Genomic DNA, 13,245 nt, shown 5'->3' with positions numbered 1-13,245 from the left:
ACCTAAACCACGTAAAAATATGTGTTCCAATCTCATTTTCTTTAAGTTTTTGTTTATTTAATTGTTAGCAAAATAGCTAGTCAACTGTCAATATATATTATATAAATCTAAACTACTTTATAAAATAAATGTTTTTTTTAAATGTATCTTCAAATTTTTTAATTATATTAATCTTTGATATATTAATAAAAAATCATACATTTTAATTTTGTATTTAGATTGGAAAGATTCTAGTTAAAAATAAATAATTTAAAAGGAAAAAAAAAGTTTATCCTATCCAAACCGCCCAACCCGACAATCGGGCTGAGTCCAAAAAAAGTGTTATTGGATGAGTTATGGGTTGACACATTCCAACTCTAATATAGATTTGGATAGTTAAGAACTTGTCCAATCCGACTAATGAACACTCTTAATGCTACTAGACTATGTGACCGCGTTGGTATACATGACTAAATTGTTCAAATTAAAAAAATAAGGACTTAATTATTAAAATTAAAATTTTAGGAATCAAAGCATAACACCAAATATAATTTAACGACAAATACACTACTACCTTAAAAAAATGTTAGTAGTATCTCAATTCACATCTAATTAATAAACACAACATATGTTAAAAGTTTTAAATAAAAATGATAAGAAAAAAGTACGTAGTTTTATATTTTAAATGACGTGCGTAAGCTTACTATTTATTGATTTGCCCAAATCATTCGAGTTGTATCTAAACTTTCTCTTTTCTCTTTTAAATAAAATCTAACTATGTGTATATATATTTACCTAAACATTTAATTAATCATACAAATAGTAACTTTGGAAAATTTTGATTTAAGTTTTATTATTATAGTTGTCATCATCAAGCATATGAACATAGTTTATTATACTTTATACTAATTTATTTGTTAGAAACATAATGTAAGTTACTGAGAGAGAAAGATACAAATTTTTTTGATCTTATTACATAAATAATATAGTACAAATCATCACACAACAATATGTTTTATTTCTTAGGTAAGCAACTTTTGTCACTTTAAATGGGTACATTTGCAAATAAAAAACCCAAAATTGGGACCAAATTGCAAATAAAGCCAAAACGAAGGATCTTCGTTCTTCTTCTTCTTCTTCAAGAAAGAAAATAATAATAACAATCATAATAATAAATAAACAATCACACTTGCGTAAAGCATAGTGAGAATGGAATATATTTAATTGAGTTGCCGTTATTTAAAAATAAATAAATAAAACCGAAAAAATGCGGAAAATCTCATACTTCTCGTACCACCGTAACTCCATAGTCCCTCACAGTAGCCGTTGACTTAAGACGACTGGTTGACTTCATCAGCATTCAACGGAGAATGAATGGTGATGATGGTAATGGAAACGACGTCGTTTTCTAGACGTCAGTAAGTCTAGCGAAGGTCTCACATATTTCCCAATCAATAATAATTAGTCATATTAATTATTTAATTATTTTTCTTAAAATAAATAATTAAATATTAACAAAAAAAAAACGCAGACAAAAACACTTACTTTTTCTTTCTCTCTCCTCCTCCGTCTTCTTCTTCTTCTTCCTCTCTATATCTTTTCTCTGTGCCTTTTCAGCTTCGCATCTTCAGTCCACCATAGCAGCCAGAGGCGTCGCCCTTGGAGTTTTTTCTTCAAGCGTCGTCGTTTTGGGAGGGACTCTCTCTCTCTCTCTTTCTCTCTGCATAGTACAAAAAAGGGACTCCAACTTCATTCCATCACACTGTGAGTAAATTTTGGCTTTACTTTGCCTTCTCACTCACCCAAATTGATTACTTTAGGGAATTTTGTTCTGTGGGTTTTGTTTATTGGATATTTCTTAGGGGTTTCTTTTGAGAGCATTTTTTTTTGGGTTACAGTTTTGCTTTGGTTCTTGGTTTATGCAATTTGTTAGTGAATTCATCGGTCCGAATCATACCAACATTTTACATGCTGAGCGTGGAAAAAGAAAAGTTTGTAACTTTGAGTGTGTATATTGCTTGAGAATTCTATTTCTTTGATGGGTTTCAGCTTGTTTTTAAAGTTGAACTCTTTGATTTTGTGGAAATGAATGCTTGAATTGTGTAGATCTGTGCCGGGAAGTGTTTGTGAGTGGGTTCTTGAGCCTTGAGAGTAATATGTTGTAGCATAGTGGACGATGAATTGGGTCATATGAGTTGATCTGTTTCGATGGCATTATGGGTATGCTAAGGTGTAATGAGGATGAGGTGTATTGGAACAACTGCAATTATGTCGCTGGTTTTTCTTCAACCAAAAGTAGAGATTTTTTTGTTAATTTAATTCTTTTTTTGAGATGTTAGAAAATGATCCAGAATGCGTTTAGATGAAAATGGAAGCGAGACTGAAGTTTTATCGTGGAAACATGCATAAGATGATGAAAATGTGAGCCACTCCCAGTTTGTCAAGTTATGCAGTGAAGGTTGTTAGAAATTAGTGGATTATCAATCCCAGTTTGTTAAGTTAAGAAGATTGTCATTTTGTTACAGCATTTCAGATATGGAGCTGGCAATTTATTTCTGAAAATTACTTGCGGTGGACCTGGTAGTGCAACTCACAAATCGGTTTTGAAAATTGTATGACAGGACCTTAGCTTCATAGTGGTCATTTACTTACCAAAAAATTGGATTGTCCTATTAAAATAAAAGCCATGCAAGCATGTAGTATTTTTGGCAAAAAATGAAGAAGAGGAAGAAATGATTTGAACTATGTTATTAATTAGTATTGTGAGAACAGTTAGTTCTGTTTTAATAAAAAAATTATTAGCCTGGCTTTTTAAAGTCGTGCAATTGAGGTGTACTTTGTGGCAAAGTTCTTAAACTACAAGTGGTTTGTAGTGCCTTGTTGTGACCTGTTCAATTATCTTAAAGTAATCACTCCTTGTATTTGCTTATAGATGGAGTGTTTCTATAGCTCTCTTAATCCCTAAGCTTATTGTCATTAAAACCTTCCTTCTCTTCCTGAAATCTTTGACTTACTAAATGTACTTTCTGGATCCCAAAGTGGGAATTTGCAGGCATTATTTTTTTATATATAAACTGTATGCTTTGCAATCTTGTGCACTTAAAATTTAAGTCTGCATGCTTTCGGCCCTTTTGCGAAACACTTTGTTTCACTTATATAACTTATATTTTATCTGAATCAGAACTAACAAGAATATATTTAATCTATCCAGGTTATATTGTGAAACCTCTTTTAAGCTGCTCTCCTCTATGTTTTGCATCCCGAAATGAGTCCTGTTTGCATACTTCTGTGACTTTGTGGATAAGGCCATTTGACTCGATCATTGTAACTATTATTTGAGTTGCATATCTAGTCATCAATTTGGTGTAATGTGATAGCTCATTTAAAGGAAAAAAATTGAACTTAGAACTTGACTGTTAGTTCAAGCTTGTAACACCAGCAATGCCTTCTTGGTGGGGAAAGTCTTCCTCTAAAGAAGGAAAAAAGAAAGGGAATAAGGAGAGTTTTATTGATACAATACACAGAAAATTTAAGAGTGCACCTGAAGATAAGAGCAGCTCAAAATCAGGAGGTTCTAGGAGACGTAGTGATACTATCTCAGAAAGGGGATCTCTATCCAGGGTTCCATCCAGATCACCATCTCCCTCCACACAAGTATCAAGATGTCAAAGTTTTGCAGAAAGGCCTCTTGCCCAACCGCTTCCCCTTCCTAGGACACAACTTTCTAGTATTGGCCGTACCAACTCTAGCATTAGTACATCCTCAAAATCAGAACTTGATAGGCGGTCGAAGCCATTGATGGTTTTTCCCCTTCCAAAGCCTGTTTGTCTCCTTATTGCTGAGGGAGATTTAGCAACTGCTTCTGTTTCTAGTGATAGCTCCACTGACAGTGATGACCCATCTGAGTCACGTTTAATAAGTCCCCTCACATCTGACTATGAAAATGGAAATAAAACTGCTCTGAACAGCCCATCAAGGTAATGTTCATCTCTGGGACATAGAAATAATAAGTTTTCCCTTTAGTGATATACAATGTTTGACTAATTTTTAATTTTATCTTGGTTTAGGGTAATGCACAAGGATCCACTCCCTACTTTAAACCGAAAGAACTCAAAGGAGACGTTGAGGCCATCAAATCTTCTGTCCAACACCCAGACTTTGTCTACACCACCTAAAAGGCAACTTGCAAGCATGCATATGCAAAATTTGCAAATTCCATCACATGGTGCTTTCTGCAGTGCTCCGGATAGCTCGAAATCAAGTCCTTCTAGGAGTCCTATGAGGGCATTTGGTACTGAGCAATTTCTGAACTCTGGGTTCTGGGCAGGAAAACCATATCCAGATATAGCTTCTGCACACTGTTCTAGTCCAGGTTCAGGTCATAATTCTGGGCATAATTCAGTAGGAGGGGATCTGTCAGGGCAGCTATTTTGGCAGCACAGCAGATGTAGCCCTGAGTGTTCTCCTATACCTAGCCCCAGAATGATCAGCCCTGGTCCCAGCTCAAGGATACACAGTGGTGCGGTCACCCCTCTGCATCCACGTTCTGGAGGAACAGCTGCAGAGTCACCTACAGGCAAGCCTGATGATGGGAGGCAACAAAGCCACCGGTTGCCCCTTCCTCCATTAATAACCACCAATAGTAGTCCTTTTTCTCCTACGTATTCTGCCTCAACAACTCCGACAGTACCACGAAGCCCTGGTAGGGCAGAAAATCCCACAAGCCCTGGTTCACGCTGGAAGAAAGGGCGGCTTCTTGGAAGGGGCACCTTTGGACATGTATATCTGGGCTTCAACCGGTATGTTTCTAGAGGATTTTATGCTCAAAAGGGAAAGCTTTAGTTATTGCATGTATAATACTAATTAATTTCCTTGCAACTCAACAAGTAAGTACATGGCAGGAATTTATTTATATATTTATTATTATTATTTTATTTTTCAAGGTCTTGTATTGCTGAATCATTTATTCCCTGTTCATTTTGAAATTTAAATGGAAAGTCTCTTAAACTCTTTTAACTGGAGAGTTATTGCTCTTCATTGTTTTGACGTGCAGAAATTCTTTTTTTAAATGCAGAAATTCTTTTGCAATAAATTTTTCCCTGATTTGTTTTAGTTTTGGACTTTAGTGAAAGTGGTGAAATGTGCGCCATGAAGGAAGTAACTCTGTTTTCTGATGATGCAAAATCAAGAGAAAGTGCACAGCAGTTGGGGCAAGTATGTTTCTTTGTGGTGGATTGTTGGAAATTTGGTGCCAAGAATAACTTATTGATCTTAATTGATTTAAATATGTATTTTTTCATTGATGAGATTTACTGTTTTATTGTTGCAGGAAATTGCTTTGCTAAGTCGGTTACAACATCCAAATATTGTGCAGTATTATGGATCAGAGACAGTAAGTTCCTTGAACACTCCAACTTAATTTCTGATCTTATAATCTTGGTATGGTGTGATATGAATGCTCTTCCAAATTCTTAGAGGATGTAGAAAGTTGTTGTGCTTATTTTAAGTGAGCTAATAGTTGTTTTAATGTAATAAAAATAACTTGTGTATCTATGTAAGTGGATCATATAACCATTATCTGGTTGTTTATCTGGTTGTTTGGTATTATTTTGCCTGTCCAAAAGTAATTTTACTATAAAGGGATTGGTATCGAAGCTTAAAAACTATTTTAATTTTTCTGGTTCTGTATGTAAAACAGGTTGATGACAAATTATACATATACTTGGAGTATGTATCGGGTGGATCTATTTATAAACTGCTTCAAGAATATGGCCAGTTCGGTGAATTAGCTATTCGTAGTTATACTCAACAAATTTTATCGGGGCTTGCATATTTACATGCTAAAAATACTGTCCACAGGTGAGTGGGTATATATGAAAGCTCAATATGATTGAGACCACTGATAAAAAAAAATCATTTAGCACTTGTATCATTTTCTTATTTTGATTATTTTTTAACATCTTTTAGCTAATGAGTAAGCTGAAATTCTTTTCAGGGACATCAAAGGAGCAAATATATTAGTAGATCCCAATGGTCGTGTGAAATTGGCTGATTTTGGAATGGCAAAGCATGTAAGAACAATATTTGTAATATCTCCACTACCAGTGAAATGGAAATGATTGACCCATTTCATATTTTAGGAATTCAAAACAAGAAATGTTTTGATAGCTTGGATTACAACACACGAAATGAGATCTAAAAGGATGGTGCTTGTAGGGTTGATAGCTTGGGTTAAGACTAGCCTAGCCATTTAGCTGTGGATTCTAATCTAGTTTCTAAATATTTTTCAGATTACTGGGGAGTATTGTCCGCTGTCATTCAAGGGAAGCCCCTATTGGATGGCACCCGAGGTCAGCTTTCTCACGAGTCTTTTTTACATTTAATGAGGCAATATTTTAACGTTTTCTATCAATTGTTTAGGTTTTCAACAATTCAAATGGTTGTAATCTTGCTGTTGATATATGGAGCCTTGGGTGCACTGTTCTGGAGATGGCTACAACGAAACCACCTTGGAGCCAGTTTGAGGGGGTGAGTAAATTTTTTTGTAGAAGCTTGGCTCTTACAGAATTTGTCTCTTTGTAACTTTTGTCAATAATAGCAGTTGCATGGCAGACATATCTGATGTTTGACAAGAACTTTTCATTTGTTATGTTCTTTTCGAAAGGTTGCTGCAATGTTTAAGATTGGAAACAGCAAGGAACTTCCTGCAATTCCTGATCATTTGTCAGCAGAGGGAAGGGACTTTGTGTTGAGGTGCTTGCAGCGGAATCCCATGAATCGTCCCACCGCGTCAACGCTTTTGGAGCATCCCTTTGTTAAAAATGCTGCCCCATTGGATAGACCCATTCCTAGTGCTGAGCCTTTTGAAGGACCATCATCGGGAACAATTGCAGTGAGATCTTCGGTATTACTATCCTTCTTCTTCTTCTTTGTATAGATACTGTTTTACATCTTCAATTTTTTTCCTAGCTAAAAAATAGTTGATTCTAGTCTATATATACTGCCACTTGTATTATTTTTGCTTTCTGTTGCTAGAATTTTTTTTTTGGCAAGTAGGAGTCATTATGTGTCGTATTGTGGTTCACATATTTATATATTTTTGTATGTGGCTGTGTTTGTGAAATTATATTCTCAATTAAGGCACTCTTTGCTGCCAAGTCCACAAGTGTAGTCAAATTTTTCTTTTGACACTTCTGCTGTGTATGTGATCCATATTTATGTCCTCATTGAGATCCGCTAACCAAGACTTGTGCTTGTGTTTTTGAAGTGAATGCTTGCATATTATGGGTAATTAACATGCTTATTCAGAACCATGCCTCAACTTACAATTGGTTCTTACTACAGGGCATTGGAAATTCGAGAAACTATTCAAGCATAGATTCCGAAGGGATGGGCAACCATCAGTCTAGAGGCTCGAAATTCGGTACAGTGTCCAGGTATATTTTTTCTATCAACATACATGCGCAAACATGTGTTTAAAAATGGACAATTGGACAATGTGTATGTGTGTGTTTTTTTCTTTTTCTTTCTTTTAACATAATTAAATAGATAATCTCATAATTTTTCTTCAAATTTTTATTTTTTATTTTGTTATTTTAGAGTTGTTTTTTCATATTTGTTTTTCCCCTTTAACATGTCATTGCTGCTTCCCAGTGATGCGCATTCGCCGAGGAACATATCATGCCCTGTTTCTCCTATCGGAAGCCCACTTCTATATTCTAGGTCACCACAACATATGAGTGGAAGGTTGTCTCCATCTCCCATATCTAGCCCTCATACTGCCTCCGGCTCCTCCACACCTCTCACGGGTGGCAGCGGTGCCCTCCCATTTCATCATCCTAAGCAGCATACCTATGTTCATGAAAGTATGGGGACAATCCAGAGGTGTCAAAGTGGTTTCTATACAAATGGTAGCACTCCTTATCACGAGCCAAAGCCTGAGCTTTTTCGGGGAGTGCAACAAACCTCTCATGCTTTCCGAGATATGTTTTCTTCAGATAATTCCCCAATTGTAAATCAGATGGGGCGGCCTACTCCTGTCGAGTTTTATGATGTACAGTCGGTTCTGGCTGATCGTGTGTCTCAGCAGCTCTTGAAGGATCATGTAAAGCTTAATTCATCCGTGGAGTTCAGTCTGAGCTCACCAATGCTGGACCGGACAAACGGCATCTGATTGTTTCACTGAGATCCCTGGTCAGAGCAGAACTTGGCTTTGATGCTTTTAGGTCGGTTTTATATCTCTCACTCATTGCAGGAAGGTCCAGTTTGTAAGTTATGAGCCAAAGTTGGATGGATCTCCAAGAGGCTTTGAAGCTATTGAAACTGTAATTTGCCTATCTGCTGCTGCCTCAGAAAAACCTGCATTTGGAAATTCTTTACCAAGGAGAACCTTATCAGCCACTGGGAAAAGAAAAATGTATATTTTAATCACACCTGAAAAAAAAAAAAGAAAAAAAATTAAATGATCCATTACCATTTGAACCCAGATAATCATCCTTTTTTTTGGTTTCCTTTTCTGGGAAGGAGAAAAGGGCGGCAACAGCAGCAAAAGTTGATTGTACAGAATGATGGAAACAAGAATTTGAAGCAGAGTTTTGTGAAGAAGGAAGAAGGGTTAACATTTGCCAGGCTTGTCTGTTCATCTCTTCTATGGTTCATATAGCAGATCACTCCAAACTCCTGCAATGGGCTTGGCTGGTCTTGCTGATACTGTTGTTGTACCTAAACTATATTTGCATCAAATACAAGAAATCTTATTCATGTTGTGTCTCTCTCTCTCTCTTTCTTCCTTCCCATTCTGTTGATCTTCATTCTTTTTGCTTTAAGTTTATAAAGCTTTGGCCTCAGCTGTTCTTTCTCCTTGATTTAACATTTAAATCTCTTATTTCTTATCTCAGTGAGGATTCATCCATGAAAACACAAAAGTTTAAAAAATTGTCCTGATTTTGTTAAATAACAATTTCAGATTGGTACTAACGGATTAATTGGACGATTATTAATATACATTATTACATGCAAAATTTTAAAACAACAGATATTTTCTGAGACTAATCCAAAAAAGGAAAAGGATTGATTAGGCCTTGTAAGGATAAACAATAGAAAGAATTATCTTTACTCTTTCATTTGCTATTATTGTGTCAAATAACATGTGGGGAACCACATGTGTAAAGTTTACCTTTTCTTAAAAAAGCCAAGAACAAAACCAGAGACAGAACTCCCAATCTCTTTTTACAATTTAGAATATTTATGTTTTGATTCTCTCTATCTTTTATTTCCTATATTATTATACCTTATCCCACTGGTCTTTTTGTACTATTTTTCTCACTCAAGTTAAAAATTATACCACTGATATAAACGTGAACAGTATGAAATAACAGAGAAACCAAATTAAAATATATCAAGTCAATAGAATAAATTTAACCCAAGAAGAAAAAAATTAAAGTTGTACCATAATGAAGTCAAGGAACAATATTCTTTCTTTAATTTCTTATAACAATATGTATGGGGATATATATATATATATATATATATATGGGTACATTAAGTAGACTTGAACACTCACCACTCACACAAACTCACCCACCCAATTATTTGAGCTGAGCTCTAGTAGTAGCTTAAGAAAAAGGACTAAATAAAAACAATCATATAAAGAAAGAAGATTTTTCCCCAATTGGATATTAACTATTCATAAAAATGGAACAACTTTAGGATTGGCTCCAACTACTTGGATTGAGTCAAGCCCAAGCTGAAATCCCATAACTTTTTGGCCAAGTCCTTGTCCTTAGCCAGAGAGCTTGATTTGGCTTTGTTACTGTCCAAGAAATACTCACCTGTTACTCCCTCAAGCTGTGGGTGCAAAGCCACATAGCATTGAGTTGCTGCTCCCTGGAACAAAATTTAATCCAAAAGAATAAAATACATTACATATCAGATAATCTTTGTTGGGATTTAGTTGAACACTGATTATATCATGACCCTGATTATATACCTGCTCAGGAGTTTTGATCATGTGTTGTATTACATATTTTCCAAGTGTTCTGATAGCATCTGCATCCATCCAAAACATAAGATTTTAAGAAGAATAAATAACATTTTTGCCTTCTGAACTTTTGACACTATCAAATTGTACCTTTAAAATATACGGTCTGTTAAAATTTACCTGTGAACTATTGATACTATTATATTGTGCCCACTGTTATGATTTGCATAAAATAATTAGCATTTTTATTCTCCAAATTTTGACAACTACCAAATTGTGCATTATTTAATTATTAAAGTTTGAAAATCTAATTTTCTAATTAATTCTTAAAAATTTTAAAAAAAATTCAATAAAAGAGTAAAATTATTTAAAATTCATTTTAAATACATTTAAGTTTAAAAAAAATTTGTAAAAGAAAAATTAAATTGTTACAAATAAAAAAAAAACATATTCTCTTCTTTCTTATTTTTTTTAATATATTTTTTTTAAATTACTTTCATTTTTTCCCAATGTTTTTAATTAATTAAGTTTTACATATTTCTTTTAAAATGAATACGTTTTAAATTTTTAATATTTTATATATATTTAATTTTTAAAATGAATTTAGGGGGCAAAAGTAAAAGAATAGAACGTAATTAGAAAAATTAATAAAAAAGAATAAAGAAGAAGAAGAGAATATGCTTTTTTTAATTATAACAATTTAGTTTTTCTTTTAAAAAATATTTTTAAAATTAAATGTATTTAAAATGAATTTTAAATAATTTTCATCTTTTATTGAATTTTTTAATCATATTTCTTTAATTTTTTTAAGAACTAATAGAAAAATAGATTTTTAAATTTTTATAATTAAGGGGGCACAATTTAGTAGTTGTCAAAGTTCGGGGGGGGGGGGGGGGGGACAAAAATACTAATGATTTTATGCAAATCATAACAGGGGGCATGATATGATAGTATCAATAGTTCAAGAGGAAATTTTAACCAACCATATATTTTAAGGGCACAATCTGGTAGTGTGTCAAAAGTTCAGGAGGAAAAAATGTTATTTATTCTTGTAAGAATTCCTAGTAGCATTATGCCGATAAATCTTGAAATTTTATATTTTGAATCTCTGTAAAGGGCTTGAAGATATACCGAATACTAAACCCGAGTTGCGAAGAATGTTGGTAGCTACTGCTCCGGGATGAACTGAATTTGCAGTTATGTTCACTTCTTCTTTCTATTGAGCAAATTTTTAAGTAAATTACAGAAATAATGAAATTAGATTTAGCCCCTCTTAATGTCATGACTTAAAATAAAGAAGAAATGTAATTAGAGATGATTGGAGTTTTGCAAAATAGATTTTTTGTTTTAATGTCACTTTTGCAAAAATAGTATTCTTTGCAAAGTAGTCTTTCCAACGCACTCGATAGATGCCTTATTAGAAAGCCTATTTTGCAAAGAATTATCACAAAAATATCGTTGCATAATGACTTTAAAAATGATCTATTTTCACCAGTTACTCTTTATTATTTAATATACTAAGTTAATGGTGGCTAAATTTGAATTCATTACCTTCAAATTCCTTGCAATCTCATTGGCATGCAATATGTTGGCAAGCTTTGATCGTCCATAAGCAGGAAAGCTCTTGTACCTGTACAAACAACTAGAAAATCAACCAAAAGAAGCAAAAAAAAATCTCTATAAAATATTCTAAGCCAAAGTGGTACTTTGATTTGTCATTAATCTCATCAAAACGAATCCCATTAGATAGAAGACGATGAGCCTCTGATGACACAATCACAATTCTCCCCTCCTTGTTGCTTTCTTGTGATGTTTTTTTCATTGTCTCCAATAAAAGGTTTGTCAGAAGAAAATGACCTGCAAAAAATAGTAATTTTTAGCTCAAACCATAGGTAAAGAGGAATTGGAATAATTGCTGTAATGTATGGTTAAAAACAATCATACCTAAATGATTGGTAGCAAAGTGAAGTTCATTGTCATCTTGGGAAAGAGTGAATGGAGTTCCCATCACTCCTGCGTTGTTACTTTCTCACAAAGATTCAAAAGGAAAACTTAGCACTAAATCTAAAATGAAACATTTTAAGGCCAAAAGGTAAAGTGAATTATAGTAATTCAAATTCTTACATGAGGAGATTCAGGCTAAGACCAGATGAGCTATAATCTGAGGCGAATTTTCGGACTGATGCCATTGAGCTTAGATCTAGTTCCTTGACATCAATTTTGGCAGTGGGGATTTTCTTGATTATTTCTTCTTTCACACTCTTCCCTGCATCCATGTTCCTCACTGCCATAGTGACATGAACACCGCGCAGTGCAAGAACACGCGTTGTTTCTGCCCCGATACCACTTGATGCCCCTGAAACAAGATCAAGATTAGAAGTGAGAAATGAGATTGTGAAGCAGGTAGGTAAGGCAACAAATGGAACAAGTGTAAAGTGGGAAACTAGAACAAGTGAGAGTTGTAGGGACATAAGAAAAGGACTGAAAAAGAGAGAGAGTGCATAGTGGTCACACAAATAATGCTTCTTAACATAACACAACACTCTCTAATAATCATTGTATCTACAGAAGAAAGAAAGAAACCATGTAATCGATCAACACAATTACAATTACAAATATTCAGTAAACATAACATTGTAACATATTGAATGAAGACCAGTAAATTCCATTCAGATACCAAACTTAAAAGTCACAAAAGAACATAGTAGAAGAAGCTGTTTGTTTCATTATTTGTCTCATACTTTCTCAATAACCAAACAGAAAATGTAATAGAATAGAATTCATACCAAAAGAAGAAAAACCCAGATAACAACTTTGAAATAAATTCAAAGAGACCAAAAAACAGAAAGAAAAAACCTGTAACAATAGCAGTGAGACCAGTTCCATCAATTCCTTGAGTAACTTCCTCAGCTGTAGAACGAGAAGAGAACCCAGATGGTCCTTTAAAACCAAATATCCACATTGTTACAAGTAATGATGCTAAGAAATAAAATCAATATTAGCTCAACTGAAGCACTCATATTTCACCTTGAATTTAGTACAGTTATCTTTTGTTATTTTCTATTATTAGTTTTCTCAAGAAAAATAGAATACTCAGAAATCTACTGATAACCACTAACCGCACACGACTGCCTTCTGACAGTTTTGTTTGTTTGTCTTTTATTTAATGATAACAATAAGTTAAAAATAGCCAATTGATTGTGGTGGGGCCTTTATTAGATAACTTTGATAGGAAATTGGATTAGTAATTAAATCATCCTAAGAGTATATTATTTGTGTGGAGATAA

General features: G+C 33.9%; 2 protein-coding genes across 2 annotated transcripts; one reads left to right on the top strand and one right to left on the bottom strand.

The window, feature by feature from the left end:
• Nucleotides 1-1,516: 1,516 nt before the first annotated feature.
• Nucleotides 1,517-8,739, top strand: LOC133778435 (mitogen-activated protein kinase kinase kinase YODA). Its single transcript, XM_062218362.1, has 12 exons — nucleotides 1,517-1,743; nucleotides 3,191-3,956; nucleotides 4,047-4,778; nucleotides 5,106-5,193; nucleotides 5,309-5,371; nucleotides 5,678-5,838; nucleotides 5,975-6,050; nucleotides 6,270-6,329; nucleotides 6,400-6,507; nucleotides 6,644-6,883; nucleotides 7,324-7,415; nucleotides 7,633-8,739. The coding sequence occupies exons 2-12, from the start codon at nucleotides 3,421-3,423 to the stop codon at nucleotides 8,150-8,152; spliced, it is 2,676 nt and encodes an 891-aa protein (XP_062074346.1). The 5' UTR covers nucleotides 1,517-1,743; nucleotides 3,191-3,420; the 3' UTR covers nucleotides 8,153-8,739.
• A 693-nt stretch (nucleotides 8,740-9,432) lies between these two features.
• LOC133778434 (short-chain dehydrogenase TIC 32, chloroplastic-like) lies at nucleotides 9,433-13,027 on the bottom strand. The gene is made up of 8 exons (XM_062218361.1): nucleotides 12,815-13,027; nucleotides 12,083-12,314; nucleotides 11,903-11,982; nucleotides 11,665-11,815; nucleotides 11,510-11,588; nucleotides 11,090-11,174; nucleotides 9,968-10,026; nucleotides 9,433-9,864 (listed from the first exon to the last, which is right to left on the bottom strand). Exons 1-8 carry the CDS (start codon nucleotides 12,918-12,920, stop codon nucleotides 9,700-9,702), a joined length of 957 nt encoding a protein of 318 aa, XP_062074345.1. The 5' UTR covers nucleotides 12,921-13,027; the 3' UTR covers nucleotides 9,433-9,699.
• Between the last annotated feature and the right edge of the window lie 218 nt (nucleotides 13,028-13,245).

The sequence above is a fragment of the Humulus lupulus genome, chromosome 5 (assembly GCF_963169125.1).
Source record: "Humulus lupulus chromosome 5, drHumLupu1.1, whole genome shotgun sequence".
In the NCBI taxonomy this organism is placed as follows: Eukaryota; Viridiplantae; Streptophyta; class Magnoliopsida; order Rosales; family Cannabaceae; genus Humulus; species Humulus lupulus.
This window is presented reverse-complemented; position numbering and strand designations above follow the sequence as displayed.